Below are 27,443 nucleotides of genomic sequence, written 5' to 3'. Positions count from 1 at the left end.
GTCGGTAAAAGCGCACTCTTTATTCTGTACAGTGTTGGGAAGGGAGGCCACTCGGAACAAACTCTTGCACTCACACCCTCCAACCCCAGGCTTCCTCCCCTGCAGGCGATTTCATTTCAGACTCCTGGGCTAAGAATCCACAGGCAGAAAAGCAGACCCTGTTTGGTACCTGGAGACAGGGAAGCTCAGCATTGTTACTCCAAGTCTGGGAAGGGACTTTCAGCTGCAGTATGTGCTTGCTTCCTGGTCCTCAATAGTTAAGGGCAAACCACCTCACAAAAGAGATAAAATCATTATTTTCAAATTATATACGCCATTTGAGTTTCAAGTCAAAATGCTCCATGTACATCTAATAAACTAAGCCAGGATCCATGGTGGTTCAAGGTTTTTTAAAATAAGCTTGGAAACAGGGTGAAAGGGAGGGGACACTCATTGGCTGGGACTGACAGAAATCCAGCTAATGGCAGACACATCCAGTGGCTTTGGTGAGGGAGCGGCAGGCCTTAAACTTCTGGAGCTGGACTCAGCCGTGAGGAAAACGTGTCAACGTCTGCCAATGCTCATTCTAGGCCGGCACGGAGAATGCCAGGTTGCTCAGGTCACAGGCATCTGTGACACGGGAGGCACTCCCCAATATCACAGATGCAGCGACTGTGGTTCGGAAGGGCCGACCGCTCCCTCCTTCTGCATCAAGAACCTGGGGTCAAATAAAGATCTACATCCATCGACTACAAACATCCTAAGCTCAACAGTGTCTTCCCACGCTCATTGGATGGTATGTGCTTAATATGTTGTGAATTCTTTATACTACCTCATGAATGGGATCTGTAACCAGTGTATTTCACAGTGTACAACAGTTAGTACGTGCAGTGAAATACAATGGTCTCCCGGAGATATTTGAAAAAGTATTAGTCCTTAAGCTATTCAAGTGGCTATAAAAGCAACTGTTTATAGAACTCAGAAAATTTTATTTAAAAAATCAAAACTATTTAGAACCCGTTTTATGAAAATAGGTAAAAGTGAGAAAGGAGCACCTGTGTGATGGGTATCTAGCTGATTTGAATAACACACTACAGAAGATTCGTTTCCTCATAAAGAGACCTAAAGAAGTTAACAAAAAAAATCCCACCATATTATTTTAAAAGAATCTCTATAATAGTGGATTTAAATCTTTTGAAGGTCAGGGCAATCACCTTCATTGATCTTGACCTTCCTCCAGTGCTGTCAGGAAAATGCCTAGTCTCTAGAGAGGATTATTTGAAACGCGGTTCAGAGTAAATGGACGTTACAAAGATTTCCTTAAGTATGATTCCCCAGAAGTAAGGCACATGTGGCCCAGAGAAGCTGGCTGTAGCCTAGGGTCACTGTTTTCTGCAAAGCATTTCTCCAGCCTAGGGCATCAGGGGGTGGTTTCCTTTGGCCTGGCTCCTGGCTGAGAGTGTAGAACGGCTCAGTGAGAGTCAAAAAAAGGGAGTGAGGGTGGGAATTTAACCTGTCACATAATGATGTAAAAATATGAACTTCTCCATATTTAAAGAGCAAGAGATTATCTTACATAAATCTCCCTGTCATATATAGTATTTACAAGCTAATGACCTTTATCTGTTGCTCGGGTCACTACACATTCTAAGAGCATCACACTCAATCTATGGAAAAGGAAAGGGAGGGAGAAGAGTCAAGTTTCCCTCCCCACTCTCTCCCTACGGGTTAAAGGCTAATTTGGTCCCCTGCTTCACGCTCAGAAGGGCAGAGCTCCCCAGTGAGTGAGGCCAGCACGCCTCAGTGTTTTGCCCCCAAAATGCCTTGCAACATATCTATGGGCAGAGGGAAGACAATTGTGGAGTTTTTCTCAGCGGCAATGGTGGTCAGGGTCTGAAGGTAGCGGAGCTGCAGGGCTGCTGGAGATTCGGTGATGACCATGGAGGCTTCTTTCAGAGCCCTGGATGCATTCATCTCTCCCTCGGCCGCAATGACCTGCAGGCAGTGAAAGGAGAGGTCAAACCCGAGAAAGCGGCGGCAGGCGGCCAGCAGCCATCACAGAACTTCCCAGGGAGCATGCCAGCAGAGTTTTGGGGAGGACACACTGAGAGATGACTGAGCAGAGCTGCTTCCGAGTCACAGGGGCTGGGTCCCAGGTTTCTAGGTTTCTAGACCGTGCCATTAGGTGAGATTGGAAATACAGGATACAGTACTTTTTGAGGGCAAGGGCCAAGTTTAGAGGGCCAAACAACTTAATTTATCAAGACACACCCATTATGTCCTACTTAAGTCTCTGAGAAGGGGCAAGTGCTGGGTACACTCAAAGAGAACCCTGTAACTGGTCCAAGGCAGGCACAGCGGAGAGAGCACAAGTAACCGCCTGCCGCGGGGACGGCGAGGTCTGATTCCCCCCATGTTGTCTCAGATTTCCAGCTAGGTACTCTTCTTTTGCTTTTGGTCTGGACATGGACCAACTGCAAACATATCTCACCTCCCACTACCGATCAGTACACAACCTCTCGGCTGGGAAGCAGACCCACTGGGCCGGACACTCCGTTCACAGAAAAGCTGCCCTGAGTGAGCTGCCCAAGATGTGAGCCCGACACCACCGGCCCTGCCTCAACGTAGGCCAAGTATATACACTGTGGATAGGATTTTAGAAGTGAAACGGGATACACGTGGGTAGGTGGGGCTTTTGCCAAATGCACAGTAATCCTGTATCAGTCAACACTTTATATTTGCAGACCATCGGTTTAAAATCTGGCATTTTCAAGTATGTGAGGTTACTGCTGTCTCCTGCTGCAGCCCAGGCGGGCTGGTCGGGAAGAAGGGCAGGACAAATGGCCTGCATTTTTGCATTCCACCCTCTCGCATAAGAGACGGTCAGGCCCAGAAATAGGAGCTTGGAGGCACGTCAGGCAACTCTCATTTTTCTGAGAGTTATGAAAAAGGAAGAAGGAGATTATGTTTCAAGTCATGAGGAGCTGGTCTAAAAACTTTCAAGAAATCAGCTAACTTACTGGTGGGAGAATCTGCCCTGTTCTGTGACAGGCCCCTTTCTCTGAAATCACATCGGCGAGCACTTGCACGTTCATTCACTCTGTTGTAGACCCTCCCTTCACGGGAGTAAGCCACGCTCTCCACTCAGCCAGCTACGGACATCGGGTGGTTTCCAGTGTGGGCAAGTACAAGGTTCTGCTGTGAGTACTGCAGGGCGTGCCTTTTCATAAACGCGTGTGTGCGTTTCTGTTAGGTACATGCTGCCGGACCGTTGTACGGAGGGGTCGTACCAATTTATACTCTAACCAACGGAATATGAGTTCCAGTACCTCCCTCACCCACACTTGGTTCCTTTCTTTCTTTTTAAAGCCATGCTGGTGGATGTCTAGTGTGGCATCTCCTTATGATTTGAATTTATATTTTCCTGAAGCCTAATTAATGGAGGAAGTTTTCTCTGAAATCTCTTAATCTATAGGTTCTCCCATCCTTTGCTATTTATTTGTGGAAGAAACTGACCCGCCCTATTTCCCGTGAGAACTTGAATATATGGTTTTGAATACATGGCCTTATGGATATTGCAGAGTTACTACATGTTACAGACGGGCTGCACTCACGATGGTTCTACATGTGAACCCTCACCTGAAAGACAGACAGAGTCACCGCCGGGGACCACGAGACTGCTCCCAGACCAACCCTACAGCCCCAGGCCACTGGGAGCAAAGTAACTTAGAATTTTAACCAGCTTCATTAATCTCTTATTGTTTCAAAAGGAAATAGGAGTTCTCTTTCCTAACTGGTGAGAACACTTGCAGAAGAGGCTCGGTCCACTCTGGAAAGTTCCAGAGGAGGCCACGGGGCGGGGGCAGAGGGGGCTTCTAATCTCCACCATCACAGACTCTGTGACCTTGAGGAGATCACTTAGCTTTTCTGGGCTTCAATTTTTTTTAATCTGAGCAGTGGATTGGCAAATAAGTTTCATTTTAAGGGCCACTTCCAAGCAGCTGAGGATTGTTACCAAAAGTGCTCTAGAAGGCCAAGTCCAAGCTCGGTGGGAAACAGCGCTGTGGTTAATCCCTGGTATGGGAATTAAGGGTGGAGTAGCAGCACCTGGGCCAGGTGTTTGTCACCTGCAGAAGATAACCTCTATGGACCCTCGGGCCCTGATGTTCCGTGGAGTCTATGTAGGACAAATTCTGTGGTTCAGTATGACTTGGAAATGGGGCTTTTGGTTAATGACACATTGTAGGTCTAAGTGATTCCTAATTTTTTAAATAATCAGATTCTAGTAGGGCATGTTTAATATTATAAAAACACAATTTAGTCTTCTACGTGTGATTTGAAAGAAAGCACTCGAAGGAGCTGTGTCACCCGGATAGCATCACAAGCATCAGTGATCACACTGGAAAAACCTAAAATTTCTGGTTACCTGAAAATTCTGGGTGTATTGTTTCAAATGAGCTACTACTCTATTTGGGGCTGGTTAAGAAATTACACTGACCCATTTGTGGCTTCAAGGGCATCCTAAGGGAAGGGCAGGGTGCTGGGTTAGCCAGTTACCACCAGCTACTGCTGATTTTCTAACAACAAACTGGTTTACTCCTTGTGTCTTGGGAGATCTGTCAGGCCCCCAGAGGCCCCTCCCACCAAACCGCCCGTATTCCTCCACAAGTTCACAGGCCAGGGGCTGTGAGCCCTGATTAGCACCTGACTTTACCCTCTGACCAAGGTTGGGCCAGAGATAATCCCTCTGCTGTGAATTTGGAACCAGGGCTGATCTGTCTCCGTCAGTGTTCAACTAGAGTTGGAAAGTCTCTGCCTCAAACCGTCTGCAGTGAGATGAGGCCCAGGAAATGAAATGACGCACTCCCTTCTGTCCTGACTCCAGTTCTGATGAGGCTCGACTGTACGTCCCGCCCCTGGGTTTGTCTGGTGAGGCAGTCTCGTGTCCTTACGCGGTACCATCTCTGTAGAGCCTCTTTTCTGGGTTAGGTCAACAACTACGGCCTTCAGCACTTCTCAAAGGGGTTGTGCATGTACGCAGGGTTAAGACACAGGCAGAGGTGATGATGGAAAGAAAGAGGGGAAAAGAAGACATCAAAGAAAGAAAAATTAGGCCTGGCTGCTGGGGCTCAGTGGACTGGGTACCGGCCTGTGAACCCAAAGGTTGCCTGTTCGATTCCCGGTCAGAGCACAAAGAAAGAAATTTTTTTATTTTTTTATTTATTTATCTTTAGAAGGGAAGGGAAAGAAAGAGGGAGAGAAGTCTCAATGTATGGTTGCCTCTCATGCGTCCCCTGCTGGGAACTGGCCCCTGCTAGGAACTGGCCTGCAACCCAGGCATGTGCCCTGACTGGGAATCGAACCACAATCTTTTGGTTCACAGGCTCGCGCTCAATCCACTGAGCTATACCAGCCAGGGCTAGAAAGAAAAATTTTTCAAAAAAGGAAAGAGGAGAGAAAGGAAGAAGCAACAGTAAGAAAAAATAAGATGTGGAGAAAAAGGGAGAGAATGAAAGGAGACAACAGAAACGAATGAATGGTAAGCAAACCGGTGAGGCTGCGCATTTGCTCTGATGTCAGATCTGTGAATTTGTCCTCTACAGGGGACTGGGAGAATAAAGCACAGGACACACAGTTAGTAAAAGAACGAGGGAACTCTGGATGTGCCGACATGCCCACGCGGTACTGAGTGAGAAAAGGGGCAGAACAGTGTGTGTGGTGTGACCTACTTCTGTAAAACAAACAGGCCGACGACAGTCTAACAAGCCGGTCAAATAAAACCCAAATAAACCAGAAACGATAACCTGGAAGTAAACACACTAACCCGTGAAGAGTGGTGACCTCTGGGGAGATACAACGTGAAGCGACTGGGGAGGGCTTTCACCTTAACTAAATACTTCAGGAGTATTTCTAATTTTTACAACAAACATGTCTCTCTTTTTTTTAACTAAAAAGAAAATTCAGTAGGAAAAACAAACTACAAAAAATAAAAAAGGTGACCTTGGCTCGGGCTTCCCGGGATGCTTCCGCCTCGGCAGCCATAGCTCTCTGCAGCTGCACGGGCAGCTTCACGTCCTTGATTTCCACTCGCTCCACCTTGATCCCCCATTCATCAGTGGCATCGTCCAGGGTGGTCTGATGGGAAGAGAGAAGACAGGCTAAAATGGTCAGTCCCGGTCCAGGGGCCTAAGGTCGCCGTGCACACTGGGACCTGGAGTGGATAAGGCGCTGGCTCACCGGGGGGCTCACCGATTCGGCTGCTAATAAGCCAAAGCAGGCAAACTTTCTCTAAAAAGGCCAGATGGCGATTATTGGTGTTCTGTCTACTGCAACTATTTTACCCTGCCCTTGCAGATCAAAAGCAGCCATGGATAATATATAAACAGATGGGCGTGGCTGTATTCCAATAAAACTTTCCTTATTAAGACAGGTGGTCAGCCAAGGTCCAAGCTAAAGTGACTGCGTAAGCCACGTTACTTCTTTGTGCTTCGGCTTTCTCCCCTTGCAATGGCAGAAGTGAAATCGTACTATTTATTTCCCATGGTTACTGTTGGTATCAACTAAGATCATAGATTTTACACACAGTGAAGTCTGAACGAATAATAGGAGTTTAGATTTATAGTGCTCTCAAACAGGTCAGGTTTAATGGATCATCTATTACTCAAGCACCGTTGGAAAGCATAAGATTTATCAGGGGGTCGTGGGGCTCTGAGAACACAACTTTACCGACATTTACACTATATAAACAGCCTCTGAATTATTATGGCTAAAGAAAAGGTTAATACTAATTCTGGAAAGATATATACACTGGATGGGAAAAAATGCATGCATCCGAGCATTACTATCCGTGAACTATCTGTGTGGAAAATATCCCCTTCCATCAAGTTTGAGAAAACCTTTCGGTGAGGAACAAAGGGCCAGCGGTCCCCCAACTTCAGTGGGTAAGTTCTCAAACAACCATCGAGTCTCTGCTTCAATTCGCGATTTCTAGTGAGTGGCAGCCTGGAGCACGCCTCACCTGCATGTTGTGTGCGATTTCTTCTCTGTCGGAGAGGATCTGAGAAAGGTTCTTGGTGCCCAGCACATTCCTCAGAGTAGTCTGTGCCAGCAGACGGGTGGCTGAGTCGGCATTGGTGATGTTTGCCACGGCCAGGGTCGCGTTCTGGACGCGGTAATAGACCACACCATCCACGCTGATTGTCACGGAGTCCTTAGTGAGGATCTACGATGTAGAGAAAGCGATTTCATGTCTGCCTGCCAACTCTTTCTTTGATATAACTGTCAGGAATGCTGTCCCATAGAACATCTCGTAACACCGGCTGACTTTCTTTAGTAAGTGCTACTGACTGAAAGTTTGTGGTCCCCCCAAGTTCCTGTGTTGAAACCTAACCCCCAATGTGCTGGTATCTGGTTGGGGAGTGACTAGGTCATGAGGGCAGAACCCTGCCTTCTGACATGTGATGACACAGTGTGACGGTCATTTATGAACCAGGAAGCAGGCCCTTGGCCTCATCAGACACCGAACACGCCAATGCCTTAACCTTGGACTTCCTGACCTCCAGAACCATGAGAAATGAATTTCTGCTGCTTATAAGCCACCCAGACTGTGTCATTTTGTTCCAGCAGATCAGATGGACTAAGGCAGTACAGCATCTGAAAATCTTCAACAAAATACATTCATTTATTCATTAACTCCATTACTTCATTCAACCATTCAACAAATAAGACTCTGTACCAGGCACTGTACTAGGTACCAGGGATAAAGGTATGAAAAATCTTGGTTTCTACTTTCAGAGAGGTTGAGGAGTCAAGAGAGGCTTAAGAAACAAAAAATGAGCAGTTATAGGTGGCAGGGGTGATACTTGAAATGAGTCTTGAAGGAAGGAATAAAAATTTCCAGAGGGTGGAGGGTATAGTGAAAGAGTATTCAAGGCAGAGAAAGCAAAGTGTACGGGAGAACCTAGGTCTATACCTATTACTAGAATTCTAAGTAGTACAGTGTCACTAGAACAAAATGTGAATGGGAACTGCTTTTATAGGCAAGGCCAGGGTAAAGATGTCTTTACAGCGTGCTACATAAGATGCCTCATAGGACAGAAGGTGCGAGTTCTTCCTACCGCCCACGGGGCACAGTCCTCAGTGTGGTACACGAGTCCTTTGCCACCTAGCCCTTTGACTTGTGGCCCTGTGGCCTCGCTCTTCCCTCCCTCCTCCTGCCCACAGTATACGTGATGAGGTGTAGACCTCTGCATGCATCATGTTCCATGTCCCCTGGCCTTCATGAAGATGTCCCCTCTCCATGGATGTCCTGCCCTCTCTCTCCCCCTCATCACATCAGACTGGCACATTCTTACTTGGCATTCAAGACACAGCTCCAGGGTCCTTTTCTCTGTGAAACTTCCCTCATTCACATGGCAGAGCGCGCTCAACCCTTTGCACCTCACTGCAGTGACTTGACTGATTCGCATCATTTCTCTATTAGACTATGAATTTCTTGAGGCATCTGCCTCTATATCTCTATCACCAGCAGAATGCTTGATACATAGCAAGTTGTCAATAAACAAGAGATGAATTAAAATGAAACGTGGTCCTTGGAATACAGTGATTAACGAGGAGCACAGGAGTGACAGGAGACCTGGAGTTTCAACTCTGCCTGTACTTCCCTGGGTGACCTCTAGCTTTTAAACTGTTTGACCCAGCCCTGGCTGCTCTGGCTCAGTTGGTTGGAGCCTTGTCCCGCAAACTGAAAGATCACAGGTTCAATTCCCAGTCAGGGCATGTGCCTAGGTTGTGGGTTCAGTCCCTGGTCAGGTGTTTACAGGAGGCAACTGATTGATGTTTCTCTCTCACATCGATGTTTCTCTCTCTTTCTCCCCTCCTCTCTCTCCAAAATCAATAAATATATCCTCAGGTGAGGATTAAAAAAATTTTAAACTGTTTAACCTAGAGATTCCTCATTTGAGATGGACCTAATAAGACTGCCCAATTCTACACAAATTTCTTTGAAGATCAAATAAGAAAATGTTGGTGAACAAGGCCCTTTTGAAAGTTTTCAGAGCTCTGTAAATGGAAAAATAGTAATGACAATGATATATTACATAGCTGTTTAGTTCTGCTGGGCATCGAAGCATTAATCCTTTATATATATATAAACTTGAAACATAATTCTAAATATATCATTCTAACTTGAAAGAGAAGTGGGGGATTTGTAAATGAATGTATAGTACATCACCATCTTCTGTGAAAAGTAATTCTTTCCCATGAGGTGATGGGAAAAATGTGTATCTTTTCTAAACAAATTCTTGACACTGACTTGGCCACGGCCAGAGTTTTCCAACGCCGCAGCCTCTCTGCTGACTGTTTATGGCAGGCAGCGTGTTTATCTCTCTTCACAGCGCGTTCACGGGGACGGGGAAAAAGAACTGCCTGCCAAGTCCCAGCGCGCTCTGAGCTCACAGCTGGTGGGAAAGCAGAGAGCAGCTGGAAGGCTGAAGCAGGCAGCGACCCTGCCAGACGCCTGCAATGCTGTGGAGGAAAATGCCTGTGTTCCCAGCTACGCTGAAAAGGGCTCCTTCTGAGACTCAGTCTTTCCTGAGCACAGGAAAACAGGCAGAGAACACAGCGACGCTCTGGGTCTTCTTCTTGGGGGTAAAAATGATTTCTGGTGTCACCGCACACGTGTGGACTATGAGGTCTGACCTCACCAACTACTTGGCTCAGGCCCAGCAAGGAGCTTCCGAGGCTGGTTTCTGGCTTTTTGTGACAAGAGGAGGAGGCAACATGGCCAGGCCCCAGCTCACTGCTGGATACCTGGCTTTCGGCCAGGAAACACTGGCGGGATTTTTCTGTCCCTCCCTTCATTGTGTTTTTAGGCCTTCTGTCTGCAATAGTTATTCCACCTTCTTAGACATAAGTACCAGCACGGCCGTCTCTGCTTCGAGGGCCACGGAGGAGCTGATGCAGGATGCACGTAGCATGGAGTTGTGGGGAAAGCCCTGGACCTGGAATCCAAAGAGCTGAGCTTTTGATCTGTACCTCCCGCTGAAGTCAGGAAAAATCTTGTCTCAGGGCAACTGTATGCTTTCTAGGGATTCTGCTGTTTCAACTGTGATATTTGTGAAGTCGTTTGAAAAAGCATGAAATAATTACTAGTCTAAAACATTATATGCTTTCTCTAACATGCCAAATAAGCAGTTTCTAATTCTTTGGCTTTTATCCAATTTATCTAGAATAAAATCAAGACCTTCAGGGAGAAGAATATCATATGAAACAGGATTTTATGTCAGAAAACCCAGAGAGAAGAAACACGGTAGTAAAAATGACAATAATAATGCTAACCTTGTACTTGCATTAACATTACACTAAGTTTTATAAAAACAACCACTTACATAGCCCTTCACTATCAGCCAGTGTGAAGTACTTTGCATATAGCTCATTCAGTTCTCTCAAGAACCCCATAAAGTAGGTCCTATTACTATGATCTTTATTTCATACATTAGGAAACTGAAGCCCAGAGAAATTGATACCTTGCTCAAGGTCTCCCAGCTAGAAAATGGTGAGCACAGACAGGCAGCAAACTTACACCGTAACCACTGCACACGCTGCCTCCCACCATCCCGCCCTCTCACACGTGCTGCCTCAGTCTTTCAGAGCAAAAGACCACCTTACCTCTTGAGGCGGAATATCGAATGAGATGGTCCTCATGTCCACTTTGATGAAGCTGTCAGTGCATGGCAGAACGAAAAACAAACCTGCAACCAAGACCCACAGAAGATTATGGGGAGAGATCAGCACCTGATCGGTTTACCTTCCATTCAGTTCTCACAGCCTCAACCTCATCCACTATAAGTGATCGGTTCGTCTCGGTGAAGGAGCCAAAAGCTGGGAATGTTATCCTTTACTCCTCTGGCTTCTGCCCCAACCTGAGCCGTCCTCGCCCAGGCCTGTGGACTTCGTTGCCTTTCTCCACTGTGACTGTCATTGTTTTCACTTAGACCTGTGCAATCCCTTCCCAAGTCATCTTTCTGTTCCTTCCAGTGTCTCTCCTCTGGTCTAGCTCCTAAGCTGCAAGCAGAGCGTTCTTTCCTGAAATACAAACCGCTGAACGAGCCAAACGAGGTCTGCGGGGCCTGCCCCCGTGGCGTACCTCTTCAGCCGCCCTCTCTCCTCCCGTCCTCCACTCTGGGCAACACGCAGTTCCTTCAATCTGGAATACTCTCCTCTATACTGCCCTGCACAAGTTGCTCTTTCTGGCAGGAATACCTTCCCTAATACCTTTTCATGCCTCAAGATTCAGCCAAGTCCCCTCCACAAAGCCTTGTCTCATCCTACAAGTTTGGGTCAGGCACTCTTCTCTGGGTTTCCACCGCTATTTAGATCATACTGCTCATCACACAGAATTGCAACAATCTGTTTCCTTGTTGGTGTCCCACCACTAGACAGTAAGATCCTTGAGGGCAGGAACTGTGTTAGAGCAGGTCTCCCAGCCTCCAGGCCACTGGCCATTATTGCTAGGGACCTGTTAGGAACCGGACCACACAGGAGGAGGTGAGCCTGAATGAAATGCACTTGAATCATCCTGAAACCATTCCCCCACCCAAGTCCATGGAAAAATTGTCTGCCACAAAACTGGTCCCTGGTGCCAAAAGGCTGGGGATTGTTGTGTTAGACTTTCCAGTGAATTCCCAGAGCCTGGAAGCTAGGAGATTAAATGAAGTATGCTGAAAAGCAACTCAAAGCCTTTATTCTATTTTATTTTAATATATATATATATATATATATATATATATATATATATATATATATTTGGATTTTATTTATTTATCTTTAGGGGGGAAGGGAAGTAGAGAAATATCAATGTATGGTTGCCTCTCGTGAGTACCCTGCTGGGAACTGGCCCGCAACCCAGGCATGTGCCCTGACTGGGAATCAAACCACTGACCTTTTGGTTCACAGGCTGGCACTCAATCTACTAAGTCACACCAGCCAGGGTTCAAAGCCTTTGTTTTCATAGGGATTCTCATGCTTAAACTCACATGGCTGTAGCTATTCCTGGCCTACGACAATCTTATCAGCTCAAATGGGAAGGGGAGGGGAGAAGGAAGGACAGAGTGGTTACAGCAAGACTGGCTAGCACCCCTGCTATTGTTACACTACGTCTGCTACGTGAAGAACTGCTTTCTAAGTCAACAGAACCCCACGAGGGAAGTCACATCAGTAAAAGAAAGAATTTCAGTCTCTAGGCAAACTATCTAGAATCCCAGTACTGACCAGGTCCTTTGGCTCCGCCTTGTAAAATGCGACCCAATCGAAAGATGATGGCTCTTTCATATTCTTTTATGATCTAGATTAAAAACATAAACAATAATTTAAGTACAAATATTTACATGCACAGCTTTTTAAATGTTTCTGCTCTAAAGAGGTTACATGACTCTATTTTCTTCCCTATAATTGGATTATATCTACAAATAATATTTCTGAGCATCAATACCTCCACCAAATATGACATTTATTTCCTTTTTTTACTAATTATAAATGCAATAGTTATTTATTTTATAAAATTTGGAAAGTATAGAATAGTATACAGAAGCAAATCATAACTTCACTCCTCAGCTATTAACATTATTATTCAATTGTGCATTGTTAACATAGGGAAAAAAAAGCTAAAGTCTCACAGTTTGTCTCCTGATTTCTTAAATTATAATAATAATTTTTAGAGAACACTTATCTTTCTAGAAATATATAAGTGACAGTCATCTATTAAAGTATTAATCACTTTATAGAAGAATAACCAGCATTTGGGAAGCACTCATCATGAGCCAAGCACTGCGATAAGTACTTTTAAACACATTAACTCATTTAATCCTCACAAAGGCCCGTTTTACAGGTGACAAAGGTCGCACCTCGGCCAGTGGAGCCAGCAGTCAACCTCAGCATCCCGACTCTGGAGAGTTTCACGGGACCGCCCCGCATTCGCAATGCCAGAACACCGTCATGGCAACCGTGTCTAATCCTCAGGAAGGACTGACTAAACTGGCTGAGAACTGGTAAGATTCCATTGTGATAGGTGACTGGAGTGAATTTCCGAAGGAGAGACGGAGGGAAAAGAAGGACAGGCCACTGCAACCTCGTCTCTCCCACACATGTGCACACACAAAGTGGGTTTCTGCGGCTGGAGCTGACACTTTTCCAGATGCGAGTGAAATATTCTTTACCTTTATGCAAAACCATATTGACAGTGGAAAAGTTGCAAGTGTGAACAAGAATGAGAAAAACACCAAAATCCATCCACAAATTCCAAGGCCTGTGTAGGGGGTCTCTGTGAAAACAAAAAAATACACAGCTCTTATCATCATTACCAGCACACTCGCCACCATCTCCATCCTCACTGTTCACCGAACACCTATGCCTGACATTATGCTGGATGTTCCACGTGAACCTTCCCATCTACCCACATAGAGACCTTAAGTGGAGGTTTTCCTAATCTAATTAACATAACACAAGTATTTTTCACAGTATTCTTTTTAATTTAAAAAATGTGTGTGTTGATGTGAGTGAGAGAGGAAGGGGACAGAGAGACAGACAGACAGAGAGGAGCATCAATGTCAGACAAACACTGATAAGTTGCCTCCCACAGGTGCCCAACTGGGGGTTAAACCTGCAACCTAGGTGTGTGCCCTGACCGGAAATCGAACCCCAACCTTTAGGTGTATGGGACAACACTCCAACCAACTCAGCCACACGGGCCAGGGCCACATTATTCTTTTCTCTACCCAGCAAACATTTACGAAGCACCTAACATTGATTATGCCCTGTGCTTTGCACTGAAGTTGTAAAAGTGAGTGAGATCCAATCCCACCTATCAGGAAGGTTAACATTTAATGGGGAAGGTAAACAGTTTGGTTGTCAGAGGGCTTTCTTGTGGGATGTAGTTTCAAGAAAATACCAGTGAAAATAAAGGGGAAGGAAAAGGGCATTTAAGGTACAGCATAATTAAAGATGAAAACCATATGTGATATGATGATAAGCTCATTTAGAGCTTCTTTTTAAAAATGACACCTGTAAAATATTTCACTAGGAAGATGCACCATAATTTATTAGCCAATTCCTTACCTATCCTTTCAATTGCACCATAATTTTGGTTAGATTAATATAAATTTTGTATCATCATGAATGCAGAAATACAGTTCAAAGCTAAGCCATGTCATGAAGCATATTTTTCCTTTCCCGTACAACTGTTTTTTCTCTTTTGGGAGTCAATGCCTTGTATTTTCCCTTTGATTAGTTTTCAATGCACTTACTAATTTAACCTCAAACTTTTCACCAATCGTCCGACTCTTTCGGAAGGGTCAGATGCGCTATGAATTTCATCCTCCGACAAAGCGTCTGTCTCGGAGCCATGTCTGGACTCCCCCTGTTGGTGGGTGCGTCCAGCTGCCCGTGACTGCCTTTCACTAGCATCCTGGGAAATTCCCTCCCTTCCCGTATCCACTGTCTTCCTCGTTTTTAGTTTGTTTTTCCTTTTTTGTGAAGGACAGAGGGACTGCCTAGGCCAAGAGATACTATCGCTTTTCTTATCGACCACAGAAGACTTCTGCTCTATTTCCAGGAATTGTTTTAATAACGGAAGATGGGCAAGAGGGGAAGAGATGTGCCAGGCACAGATCACTGCTCAGAAGACAGGGCAAAGATGGCGGTGAGACGGGGCTTGGAATAAACAGGAGGCCAAAAAATAAGCAGAGTTAAGGCTGGGGAGCATGGGAGAAAGAGAGACGCAGGTCAAGGGCTCCAAAACCCAGGGTGAAAAACCAGAAATACCGAGTACTTTGGTTACTTGTGACTTCATAGTCTTCTGATCCTGTGCCATAGTGTGAGGTAAACATCCTTATGCATATCCAAATGAAAGTGACCTCAGTTAATTCTGGAGGTTACTAAGTTATGATTTGGGGGTATACCACATTCACCAAGAGAATATTCCAGGCAAGGCCACAGTGCTGTCGTGGGGAAGCCTCAGTCAGATATTATGTCGGTAACTGATAATAATCACAGCGGTCATTTTTAGATGGTTCATTATGCATCAAGTGCACTGGGCTAAATTACTTTAGATGTGTATCTAATGTACTGCTCACAAAGCCCTGAAAAGTACTTTTAATTCCACTGTACAAACGAAGTAAACGAAGCAACGTGACTTTCCCAACGTCAGACAACGGAGGCCCTGGGATGCAAACACAGGTCATCTTGCGCCAGAGCCCATGTTCTAAATCAATTCACTCTGAGCCTCTACCTCTGAATTAAAAAAAAATCCCCATTAAAGAAGTTTGGGTTTGGAGCACTTCCTGAAGTCCATATTCAAACTGGGAAAGCAAGGCAGGAGTTCTAAGAGTGAAATCTGATATTTCTACAGAGGAAGTCCTCTTAATTCCAGCTGTCTATTTATAGAAAAAGCCAGTCTCAAGGCTCTCTGCCGGACTCTGGCCTAGGTTTCCCAAGTGAAATGAAGTCCAGACAAGGAACAGATTGGCCGCAGAGGCTTACCCGACAGCTTTTTAAAAGACCCCTGTACCGCCCAAGTCTCCCGTGTCTCTGTCCCGAATGTGCTGGAATACAAACTCCCTGAGGGCAGGGACGTTTATTACTCATTTGTATGTTCCCAATGCCTGGCCCAGTAACCGGCATACGGTGGGACTAAAATAAAATCTCACTAAGCTGTCCAGCTAGATGTGCTCTTCCTTCCCCTGAATCTTGATAGCACTTCTTAAGCCTCTCTCACGGCACTTACATTTTGCCTACTACTTTAGGGTATTTATATCCCATATTAAATTGAGATTTCCTGAGAATAGGGAGCATCTCAGTTTCCATTTAAATTCTGCTACTTCTTAGTTGTGTGACCTTCACCTCTTTGAACCGTAGTTTCTCCCCCTATAGTACAAGGATAACTGACTGGTTTTATAGGGTTGAAGTAGGGCTTATTAAATACGGAAGGCAGTTTTCTGTAATCCCCGTTTTACTCAAGTGTTCACACTCTCGCAATATAAATGAGAAAATAAGCAGCACTTACCCTCTGTGATAAAGGCTCTTAAACTACTTAATTTCCCCCTCACCTCATGCCCCCCTCCTGCCAGCCTAGGCTTAGACATTCAAAGACCCTCAAAGAAGTTCATTTATGTATCGAGTCACTAAATTATTGGATTGTTATCTACTTGAAGAAAAGTTACAGAGCGTAGCCCAGGTTTTCATTTCTTGTGCTTAGTTTCCATTGCCGTATTATGCTTTCGAGAAGCTCAGATGGGTACACGGAATTACACATCAAGAGGAACACTTCATTAAGTGGATATTCTGAAAACTGGGCCTGGTCTTTCACCAGAGTGTTTACACTGGGGGAATGGCATCATTTTTCACATTGTTCTAGTGCCTTTAACATAAAACTATCCTATTTCCAACTCTCAAAATTCTTCCCCACTCGGTTATAGCTTTAAAATGTACTCAAATCACATTCCTCAGAGATGAGGTTTAAACTCCACCCGGCCATAAATGAACCCTAGTCATCTACCACTTACTGGCTAAATGTCAACATATTCATATCTGAATGATAATATTGAATGATATTCCATTTTCTCATATAATGAATATTTTGGCTGTGTCCAATCTTCTCAATTAGAAACTGCTGCACTGAATATACTTTTAGCAAAGTTTCCATAATCCTTATTATGTACACTAATTTTGCTGCAAAGATGAAATTGTGTTATTCTTAAGTTTATCTTATTCTGGGGGTATTTTTTACTACCACTAATAAAAGCCATTTACTGAATGTTTATTACATGTCGGCACCAAGCCCTAGCTCCTTATATATATTATTTCTCATGTTTACAAAAATCTGTAAAGTAAGTATAAAATATTGCCCCAGGGCAATAAAGCAAAATATTATCTGCCCTGGCTGGTGTAGCTCAGTGGATTGAGCACGGGCCTATGAAGCAAAGGGTCGCTGGTTCGATTCCCAGTCAGGGCACATGCCTGGGTTGCAGGCCAGGTCCCCAGTAGGGGACACATTAGAGGCAGCCACACATTGATGTTTCTCTCCCACTCTTTTTCCTTCCCTTCCCCCCCTCTAAAAATAAATAAATAAAATATTTTTTAAAAGATTTTCTGGGAGGAAACAAAAGAAAACAAACATGAAACAAATGATACAAACATGTTATACAGTAATTTTCTTTTGGTTAGCTTCCGGAAAAGCAGTAAAATATTCTTTTTCTTTTTTTTTTTGAAGATTTTATTCATTTATCTTTAGAGGGGAAGGGAAGGAGAGAGTGAGAAAAGTATTGATGTATGATTGCCTCTTGTGTGTCCCCCGCTGGGAACTGGCCTGCAACCTAGGCATGTGCCCTGACTGGGAATCGAACCGTAATCCCTTAGTTTGCAGGCCTACGCTCAATCCACTGAGCTACACCAGTCAGAGAGCAGTAAAATATTCTTTTCAAGATGATAACAGGCATAATTTCAGAGCACTGCATGGCATTAATGACCTCATGTCAGCTGATTTACATTAAAGAGGTCTTCTGAACTTGGCCCTGGGTACTGGGACTCATGTGGAATAAAATCATACATTCCATTTATTAATGAGCCTTTATTCTGTGTAAGTGTAAAAAGTACTGGATCTCCTCTTCAAGGAAAGACCAGGAACATGCCTTACCTGAAAGTCTGACTCAGATTCATACGCAACACTACACACACACACAGATGAATTAGACAAAGAAAGACCGAAATACCTAAACAGCAACCTGTAAAGACAATCTTTTTCTTCCTCCTTCCCGGAATATAAGTGAAACACTTCAGGTTGTAAATTTCCAAGAACAGTCTGAGTGGGGAAAGGCAGGGTGGCTAGGAACTAACTCGGTGTGGTTTCTGAGAGCTCTTTTTAAGGGGCAACAGTAGGTCAAGTGGCAATTTTTGAATTTTTCTTAAAAGCATATACATTCAGGATATGTGTTCTTTTTGACCGGTACTATTCCTCATCAGAAACTCTATGTCAGGATTTGGCAAACCTTTCCTGTGAAGGATGAGAAAATACAAATTTTAGGCTTGGTGGACCTTCAGCCTGTCACAACTACCGAATACTGTGCCACTGTAGTGCAGAAGTGGTCACAGACAACAACACTGCACGAACGAGCAAGGCTGAGTTCCAATAAAACTTGCTTCTGGGCACTGAAATCTACACCTTGTGTCACTTTCATGTGCAACAAAATCTTCTTTAAAAAAATTATAAAGTAAAAACGAGGTGTAGCTTGTGAGCCATACAAAAACAGGCAATTGGGCAGATTTCGACCTATTTCTGTTCTAAGTCATACAGCTACCTCTTGGAGGAGGAGGACTTCATACATTGAATACTTGTCGTCTTTTTCCAGATATCAATTAACGGTACACTTCCCAGATTCCCAGTTATGCCTTCCTTTGCTTGTTTTGACACAAGGTGTGTGTATCAGAACTGATAAATAAAAATGCAAGGTGGAAACAGGCAAAAGGGCAGGTGAAGTAAGTGAAGATGAAAACACCTTAAATTCATCAAAATGTCACTATCCTCAATTTTTCAAATGACTGGAATTTTTAGGGGGAAGAGACAAAGAAGTGAAGGCAACAACAAGAGGAAAGGAAAACTAAAAGAAATGGAGAAAGAGCATTAAAGAGGAGAGGGACCACAAAAATGAACGTGGGATTCGGCAGCTAGAACGACTAAAACTGGCAGAGATGGGAGAGAGGCAGAGCTTAGCACACGGTACGGTCACAGTAGAATATGTGTTGCAAACATGATGGTATTTACTTTGGAGATCACAACGTGCAGCTCACTTGGGCAGAGGTTTCCAGAGCAAACAGGCACTCTCTCCAACCCATCTTTCAAGTGATTATTTTAATTAGGCACGGTTCACAGTTCTTTGAATGCCCTTATCCTTAAGCCTCTAGGGAAAACATTATTCTTTGGGCTAGAATGGCTATAGGCCAGATGATTTCAAGTTAAGAACCATGACTGAAGACTGTAACTTTTCCTTCCCATTATTAACCATCTATAATTACAAATACTAGATCAAAAGAACTGATACTGATAGAGCATTATGTGATTTGAGTCACAAAATTTAAAATGTGTTTACCATGACATATTAAGGAGAGGAAATGGGCTAATTCTTTCGAGAAAGAATTTCAATAAAAGTTGCAATAAGCCCTGGCTGGTGTAGCTCAGTGGATTGAGCATGGGCCTTCGAACTAAGGGATGGCAGTTCGATTCCCAGTCAGGGCACATGCCTGCGTTGCAGGCCAGTTCCCAGTGGGGGACACATGAGAGGCAACCATACATTGATATTTCTCTCCCTCTCGCCGTCCCTTCCCCTCTAAAGATAAATGAATAAAATCATTTTTTAAAAAAGATGCAATAAGCAGAATTTTTTGCTTAGCTTGAAAATAAAGAAATTAAGTATAAATATTTTCTTTCCCAAGCATCTTGAAGATTCATACTATAGCTTTCTATAGCTTTCCTTCTATAGGAAGGAAAGATTCTTCCTTCCTTCTAAAGGAAAGATTCTATAGCTTTCCTTCATTCGCATATTTCTAGCCATAAAATAAGATGAAAAAAATTGGTGAGAGTCTCCTCAATAATTTTACATTTTAATCCCTCAGTCTTAAATTGGCCCCATCTCCTAATTTCCTAAACAGCATGGTACTGGCATAAAAACAGACACAAATCAATGGAAGCAAATAGAGAGCCCAGAAATAAACCTATGCCTATATCGCTAATTAATCTATGGCAAAGAAGGCAAGAATATACAATGGGGTAAAGATGATTTATTCAATAAATAGTGTTGGGAAAATTGAACAGATACCTGCAAAAAAAATGAAACTAGACAACCTTCTTATACTACAAACAAGAATAAACTGAAAATGGATTAAAGACTTAAATGCAAGACCCCAAACCATAAAAATCTTAGAAGAAAACATAGTAAAACCTCAGATATTTCTCTAAGTGATATCTTTTCTGACATATCTCCTTGGGCAAGGGAAACAAACAAACAAAAAAACAATGGAACTACATTAACCTAAAAAGTTTTTGCACAGCAAGGGAAACCATCAACAAAACAAAAAGACAACCTACTGAATGGGAGCAGATATTCACCAGTGATACATCTGATAAGGAGTTAATATCCAAAATTTATAAAAAACTCAGATAATACCAAGAAATCAAACCTGATTAAAAACTGGGCAGAGGACCTGAATAGACACTTTTCCAAAGAGGACATACAGATGGCCAATAAACATGAAAAGATGCTCAACATCACTAATCATCAGAGAAATATAAATTAAAACCATAATGAGATATGACCTCACACCCATCAGAAAAGCGATCATCAATAAATCAACAAGCAAGTGCTGGCAAGGAGGTAGGAATCCAGATTGGTGTAATCAGTACGGAAAACATTGCGGAGGGTCCTCAGAAAATTAAAAATGGAACTGTCTTATGGCCCAGCAATTCTACATCTAGGTTTATATTTAAAGAAACCCGAAAAACTAATTCGAAAGATGATATGCATCCCGATGTTCATTGCAGCATTATTTATAATAGCCAAGATTCGGAAGCAACCCAAGTGCCCGTCAATAGATGAATGGACAAAAAAGCTGTGGTACAGGCCTGACCAGTATAGCTCAGTTGGTTGAGCATCGTCCCACAAAGCAGAAGGTCACTGGTTCAATTCCCCATCAGGGCACATGCCTGGGTTGCAGATCAGGGTGTGTATGGGAAGCGTCCCTCAGGGAGAGGAATCTCTTTTTCCCTCCTTTCCTCTCCATCTAAAAATAAATAAATAAATTCTTTAAAAAAAAACTTTGGTACATATGTACGATGGAATATTGTTCCACCATAAAAAAGAATGAAATCTTACCACCGTGACAGCACGGATGGACCCAGAGGGTATCGTGCTAAGTGAAATAAGCCAGACTGAGAAAGACAAATACCATATGATTTCACTTGTATGTGGAATATAAAGAACAAAATAAATGAACAAACAAAATAGAAACAGACTTATAGAGACAGAGAACAGACTGATGGATGCCAGATGGGAAAAAGTGCTGGGGGACAGAGTGAAAAAAGCTGAAGGGAGTAAACAGCACTAATCGGTAGTTACAAAGTAGGCACGGGATGGAAGGTCAGCACGGAGACCACAGTTAATAACGTGGAGAGTGTCTGTGGTGCCAGGCGGACACCTGAAGGATCAGTGGGAACAGTCTGTAAGTATATGAATGTCTATCCACTGGGCTGTACATCTGAAACTAAAACAAAATTGTGTGGAATGAAAACTGGAAAAAAAATTTTTAAGGTATAAAAAATCCTATAAAATTGAAAAACATAAAGTACTTCTGAGGGTTCATGTGAAAAGCAAATGAGCTACTGTAATATGGAGGTTACCTAGTGCCTAACAGTTACTCGAAAAATATTTGCTAAGTGAATAGTTGTTGAATGAGCAGACAATTCTGCCGTTTCTTTGGGAGGAAGGAAAGACTGCCTCTTATGAAAGACAAACTGCAACTACAAGTCAGCAGACAGGAACCAGGAAATCAGTTCCCCAAATCTCTGTCCCAAAGCAGTGGTCATACTGCTTTCCTCAAAATGTTCTTTTCTCTTTTTAAAGCCAGACCTTTCCACCTGTGAAGTTAGAGAATTCAGAAAGGCAGAAGAATGTGCTGAAGATGGCCCGTGTCTGAAAAAACAGAAACAGTTATGTTCAGAAAAATGTGAGGGAAAAAACAACTTCATAATGGTATTCAGTTAATTAAATCTAGTCTAGGCCTGACATATATTAAAACAAAACAAAGCCTTCCTGCTTCTTGGTTTTTTTTCTCTTTTTCTGCTCTTTCACTTGGACATCCTAAAAGTATCTATAATTTGTTTCTCATAAAAGTCTTTATAGAATAACATCATTTTTAACTTAAAAAAAAAAAAGAATGGGAAACAGAAGCATAAGGAAACTAGATCATAAAGTTCCCAATTCTTTAGCTGAGGCTTAACAGCTAAACAGTAGCTGAGAGCTTGCTTCAAGTTTTGGTGTCTGGTTCCAATTCTGCCACTAATTTCTCATTAGTAAAATGAGGGAAAAGAACAGTAATTAGAGAGTTCTCATGAGGACTGCATGAGAAACTATGTAAAATGCTTGACAGTTAGGCAGTGTTCACTAAATAGTAGCCATTATTATTACCACAAGTTTGAGATCATTATTGATATAGTTTGCAGGAGTAAGCTTCTTACCGAGTGAATTACCCTCTGGGACCTGCGTACCACAGAGAAAATAGCAAGACTAACAATCTGCTCGGGGACTCTGTCTCCGGAGAAAAAAACAGGCCACACTGGAGGAGGTAAGTCAGATTTCTAAACTTTCTTGGACCATCTTCATATCTATAACTTCTCAAAATTTCTTGTATAATTACCAGGCTTTCTAAAAAATAATTAACTTTTTAATTTTGTTTTTCTCATTAAATATCCTAATAATTTACATTTTAAAGTTGCAAAAGAACATTCACTTATAACATTTCATTTGATACTCAAAATCTTGGGAGATAGATACTGCAGTAAGGTTACTGTATTTACCCATGTATAATGTGCACACACGTTTTCGGCCCAAACTTTCAGGGAAAAAAATGTTCACTTTAATCTTTTAGTTCAATTATTTATTTGTTTGCTTATTCATTTACATTTACAAACGAAACCAATTATTGTATTCCAGGTATTATTTTGCATATGGATATTATTATTGCTTTCTAGAGTTATACTTTTAACACATAAGCATAAATAAGAGAATTTAAAATATGTAGCTTCTGGCCAAGATGGAGGCATAGTTGGATATGCTTTACTTCTTCACACAACCAAAAGGATAACGTTGCATTTAAGAAGATAAAACAACCAGAACTGCCAGAAAATCGAACTGTATGGAAGTACAACAACCAAAGAGTTAAGGAAGAAACATTCATCCAGATTGGTAGGAAGGTCAGAGAGGAGTCAAGGTGGGGCAGCAGCTGATGGACCGGGGAGTCCCACATTCAAGTGCTGACAAACTGGAAGGGACAGCTAGGGAGCAAGATGGACTGTGCAACCCAGGGTTTCAGCACAGGAAAAGAAAGTCTCAAAACCTCTGGCTATAAATATCCGCGGGGGTTGCAGCAGCCAGAGAAACTGGCAGTCCAACAGGAGAGTCTGATGGAGGGGCCTCTAGGGTTCTAGAACATGCACAAGCCCACCCACCTGGGAATCAGCACCAGGGAAGCACCTCAAAGAGCACAGTTTGCTCATGGGGAGCGGCGGGAAGTGACTGAAAGCAGGGTGAAAGCTGCGCAAATGGCATTGTTCCCTCTCTGACTCCTCTCCCACACACAGTGCCACAACCCAGCCAAGTGGGTTGCCCTACCCTGCCAGATAACTAAGGCTCCGCTCCTTACTATGTAAGAGGTGCAACATAAGAGAAAAAGAAATATGGCCCAAATGAAAGAACAGATCAAAACTCCAGAAAAAGAACTAAGCAACGAGGAGATAGGCAACCTATTAGACACAGAGTTCAAAACACTGGTAATCAGGATGGTCAAAGAAATGATTGAGTAAGGCCTCAAAATAAAAGAAGTGAAGGCTATACAAAGTGAAATAAAGCAAAACATACAGGGAACCAACAGTGAAGGGAAGGGAACCAGGACTCACATCAATGATTTGGAACAAAAGGAAGAAATAAACATTCAAAAAATGAGGAAAGGCTTAGGAACCTCTGGGAAAACTTTGACCATTTCAACATCTGAATCATACAGGTGCCAGAAGGAAGAACAAGAAATTAAAAACTTACTTGAAAAAATAATTAAAGAAAACTTCCCCAGTCTGGTAAAGGAACTAGACATGGGAGTCCAGGAAGCTCACAGAGTCCCAAAGAAGTTGGACCCAAGGAAGAACAACTAAGACATATCATAATTACATTACCCAAGATTAAAATGAAGGAGAGAATCCTAGAAGCAGCAAGAGATAAGGGGACAGTCACTTACAAAGGAGTCCCCATCAGACTGTCAGCTGATTTCTCAAAAGAGACCTTACAGGCAAGAAGGGGCTGGAAAGAAGTATTCCAAGTCATGAAATCCAAAAACCTACAACCAAGATTGCTCTATCCAGCAAAGCTTTAATTTAGAATGGAAGGGCAGATAAAGTGCTTCTCAGATAAGGTCAAGTTCAAGAAGTTCATCATCACCAAGCCCTTATATGAAGTGTTAAAGGGACTTATCTAAGAAAAAGAAGATGAAAAACATGTATATAAAATGACATGTTATTGTCAAACTCATTATTAACATGTCAAACTCATTATTAACAACCACACCTAAAACAAAAACAGAAACAAACTAAGCAAACAACTAGAACAGAAGTGGAACCACAGAAATGCAGATCACATGGAGGGTTAGCAACAGGGGAGTGCGAGGAGGAGAAGGGGGGAGAAGGTTCTCTGTTTGAATTAAATGATGACCACTGATGGTTTAAGTAGATTAGTTATTGAAGAAATCACAAAGTTCTCCCCAATCTTATGGCTGTAAGAACTGAAATAAACGAGTCAGTCCCTGGCTTCTGCTTATTTTCAGGCATTTTCTCAAAAGGATTTGTTCTGTTGACATGACTCTTAGTTATAATACATTTCTGGGCAATCCACTTGCATTGTTTCATTACCAAATGAATGTACTGGCTTTAAGAAAAACTAGCCTTGCACTAGGTTTGGTCATATTTATGTTCCTAAGACTAATCATCAGCTTTTATATACACTGCTTCCCTCAGAAGCAGTCCACTGGAGCTGTCTTATTCAAGAGGTCTACATTGAAGCTGGACACTTTGTTTTTGTCTTTCACCTTCAATGAAATACTGATGTTTGACAAGGGCCTCAGTTTGGATATGCATTTTGGAGGTAGCTGTAGGACAGGAAAATGGTCTGGAAAACAAGATAGCCCAAGTTTGAACCTTAGCTCTGTGTCACACATGGGTGTGTGTGATTTTTCCACTCTGAGCCTCAGTTTCCTTGCTGTAAAGTATTAGATAATGATGTCTTCCTTGCAAAGCTGTTAGAAGATTGCAATTAGATGTTCCTAAAGCACTTGGACTGTGTTTGGCACGTAGTAAGCACTCGATAAATTCTAGTAATGAAATTCCTACCAGCGTCAGATCTCTAAGGTTTACATTTTTTTTAAAAAGTGACTGCACTAATTGAAGACTTTTTCACTAATTTTTTTCACTGAAGAACAAGAGGTTTTCTTTTAGCATCTGCAGAAGAGACAGGGATCAACCTGCATGAATATTGCACTGGTAAGAATACTATTATCAATTATATAGTTGATACACTGAAATAATCCAGTGAAAATAAAACGATGAAAGTTAAAAAAAGTGACATAGACTGGACAAAAGTTTATTTGTATGTATAATTTTCTGAGAAGTTGCATAGTTTTCATTATATTCTTAAAAGATTTGTAAAATGAACTTTGAAGGGAAAACTGGTCAGTGACTATGAAAAACAACTAAATGAACACTTAGTACAATGATCAGGTTTACTCCCAAGGAACCTCTATACACAGATTTCCCACTGCAGCTTCACCCAACCTTTAATATAGATAGTCCTTTACTTTCCCACTGGACAAAGGACCTGCTCACCTCTCCTATCTAGAAAAACAGTGAATGGTCCAATTTTTTTATGATCAAGTTTTAGAGACAGTCGAATCCAGACTTAAAATATGGCTCCATATAAACTGTGTGACATTTAAGTCATTTAACGTCTCTGAATGTCAGTGTCTTAAAGTATATCCTCCCTGTTACACTCCTGATTTGGGAAGAGAACTTTACAAGGCACTTACTGGAGAAAAGTGAGGGATAAAGATTTCAGTAAGTCTTCTGATGCTCCTGGAAAGGAACTAATGACAAGGATAGCTGGGAAAGGCAAGTCGGGCTTATATAGGACGTGTGGACGAGGCTGGTTTCACGAACACCCGAATAGATGAGTTCAAAATACAGGGTCCGGCAGAAGTAATGCCTTTCTTGAGTGTGGTTGGTAGGGTCACAATATGGGTGTAATAATTTATAATTTTAACTTGAACACTTTACCTAAAAATACCATATGGTGTGCTCGAGTGTGATTTTGTTATGTTACAGAAGTACATGCTTACGATTTTGTAATAAAAATTATCCATGCTGGACCCTGTTGCATTCTTTGTGGGGGTGCTGAAAAAGCCCACCCAGCTCCCTAAATTTCTTTCACTGTCATCCTGTCTGAAATTCCATCCATAGAAATAATTCTTTTGGGTCGCTATGAGCCCCCGGGAGGGGACCAATGTCTCCTGAGAGGTTTATGCCTCTCTTTTTGAACCCCCTAAGGAGCTAGCCAATAATGGTTCAAGGTGATAGCCTTCTCAAGGGCACTTAGTCCCTTCACAGGAGAACAAAATTGAGCCACCAACAGTTTCTGCTTTCAAGACTGGGAAGGCCCTGGTGGATGCGAGTGAGGGTGAGGGAACTCAGAGATCCCTGTGAGGGACGAAAGCGAGGTCCCTAGGACAACATAAAGTGGAGAGGACAGAATGAGGTAGAAAGTGAGGCTGGGAAGAGTTGCGGGAGGAATGCCAAAAAGAGACTTCTCTTCTTCCCCAAATACGGCCCACTCGGTCAGGAGCTGGGGGTGAAACCTCACAGGTCAATCTTGCTTATTACAACACAAGAAACTGGCCGGGAATTTTAGTAGGGGAGTTGAAGTTCTTTCCAATGTGGGGGCTCACGCCCGGCCGGGGGGGTGGGATGGGCGGCGGGGCGAAGGCTGGGTGGAGGGGGAGGTGGTCTCCGAGGGGACAGGGCGGGGAGGAAAGGGGAGTGGGCAGACAGGGAAGATGCGGGGTCCCGGGTGTGAGGTGCAGGTGCGAGCCCCGCCTTCACCACTCGCTGACCCCGAGTCACTTGTGTATCTCCTTGTCCGCGTGCGTGTCAGGAGATAATGAACCAAAAGCTCCCGCACAGAACCTGGCATTTGGCTACCACTGGATAACTCGAGCCGCCGGCCCCCACCCCTCCGGACCGCTTCTCGTACTGGAAGCGCGCCCTGCTGTTGGCGCGTCCACAGTGTGCCGGTCACGCAGCTCCGTTCACTCTGCACCCTAACATCCCTAGACCCGACCCACAGCCCGTGAAACAGGGTTCGTCATTCTCGGCGTGCAAATGAGGAAGCCGCAGATTTAAGCAGCGATCGCACTGCCAAGCAACGGAGACTGGCTTGGGAGCTTCAAGGCTAGGGAAGCGTCCCTGAGGACAGGGGTAGGGGGCGCGGGGCTCACCCTTGAAGGTTTCAGGGCCCCGCCGGGCTTGGGGGTCCGATGCGTGCCTCTTCTCAGACATGCTGCCAGAGCCGGGGTCGCCGCTGTCCCTACGCGATCAAGCCAGACTCGGTGCCGCC

General features: G+C 43.4%; 1 protein-coding gene across 1 annotated transcript; it reads right to left on the bottom strand.

Moving 5' to 3' along the window:
• On the bottom strand, positions 1-27,443 carry STOM (stomatin). Its single transcript, XM_037142165.2, has 7 exons — positions 27,325-27,443; positions 13,194-13,297; positions 12,250-12,322; positions 10,648-10,730; positions 6,998-7,201; positions 5,980-6,114; positions 1-1,974 (listed from the first exon to the last, which is right to left on the bottom strand). The coding sequence occupies exons 1-7, from the start codon at positions 27,383-27,385 to the stop codon at positions 1,780-1,782; spliced, it is 855 nt and encodes a 284-aa protein (XP_036998060.1). The 5' UTR covers positions 27,386-27,443; the 3' UTR covers positions 1-1,779.

The sequence above is a fragment of the Artibeus jamaicensis genome, unplaced genomic scaffold, assembly GCF_021234435.1.
Source record: "Artibeus jamaicensis isolate MK-2021 breed Jamaican fruit bat unplaced genomic scaffold, CSHL_Jam_final scaffold_1964, whole genome shotgun sequence".
NCBI classification, from domain to species: Eukaryota; Metazoa; Chordata; class Mammalia; order Chiroptera; family Phyllostomidae; genus Artibeus; species Artibeus jamaicensis.
This window is presented reverse-complemented; position numbering and strand designations above follow the sequence as displayed.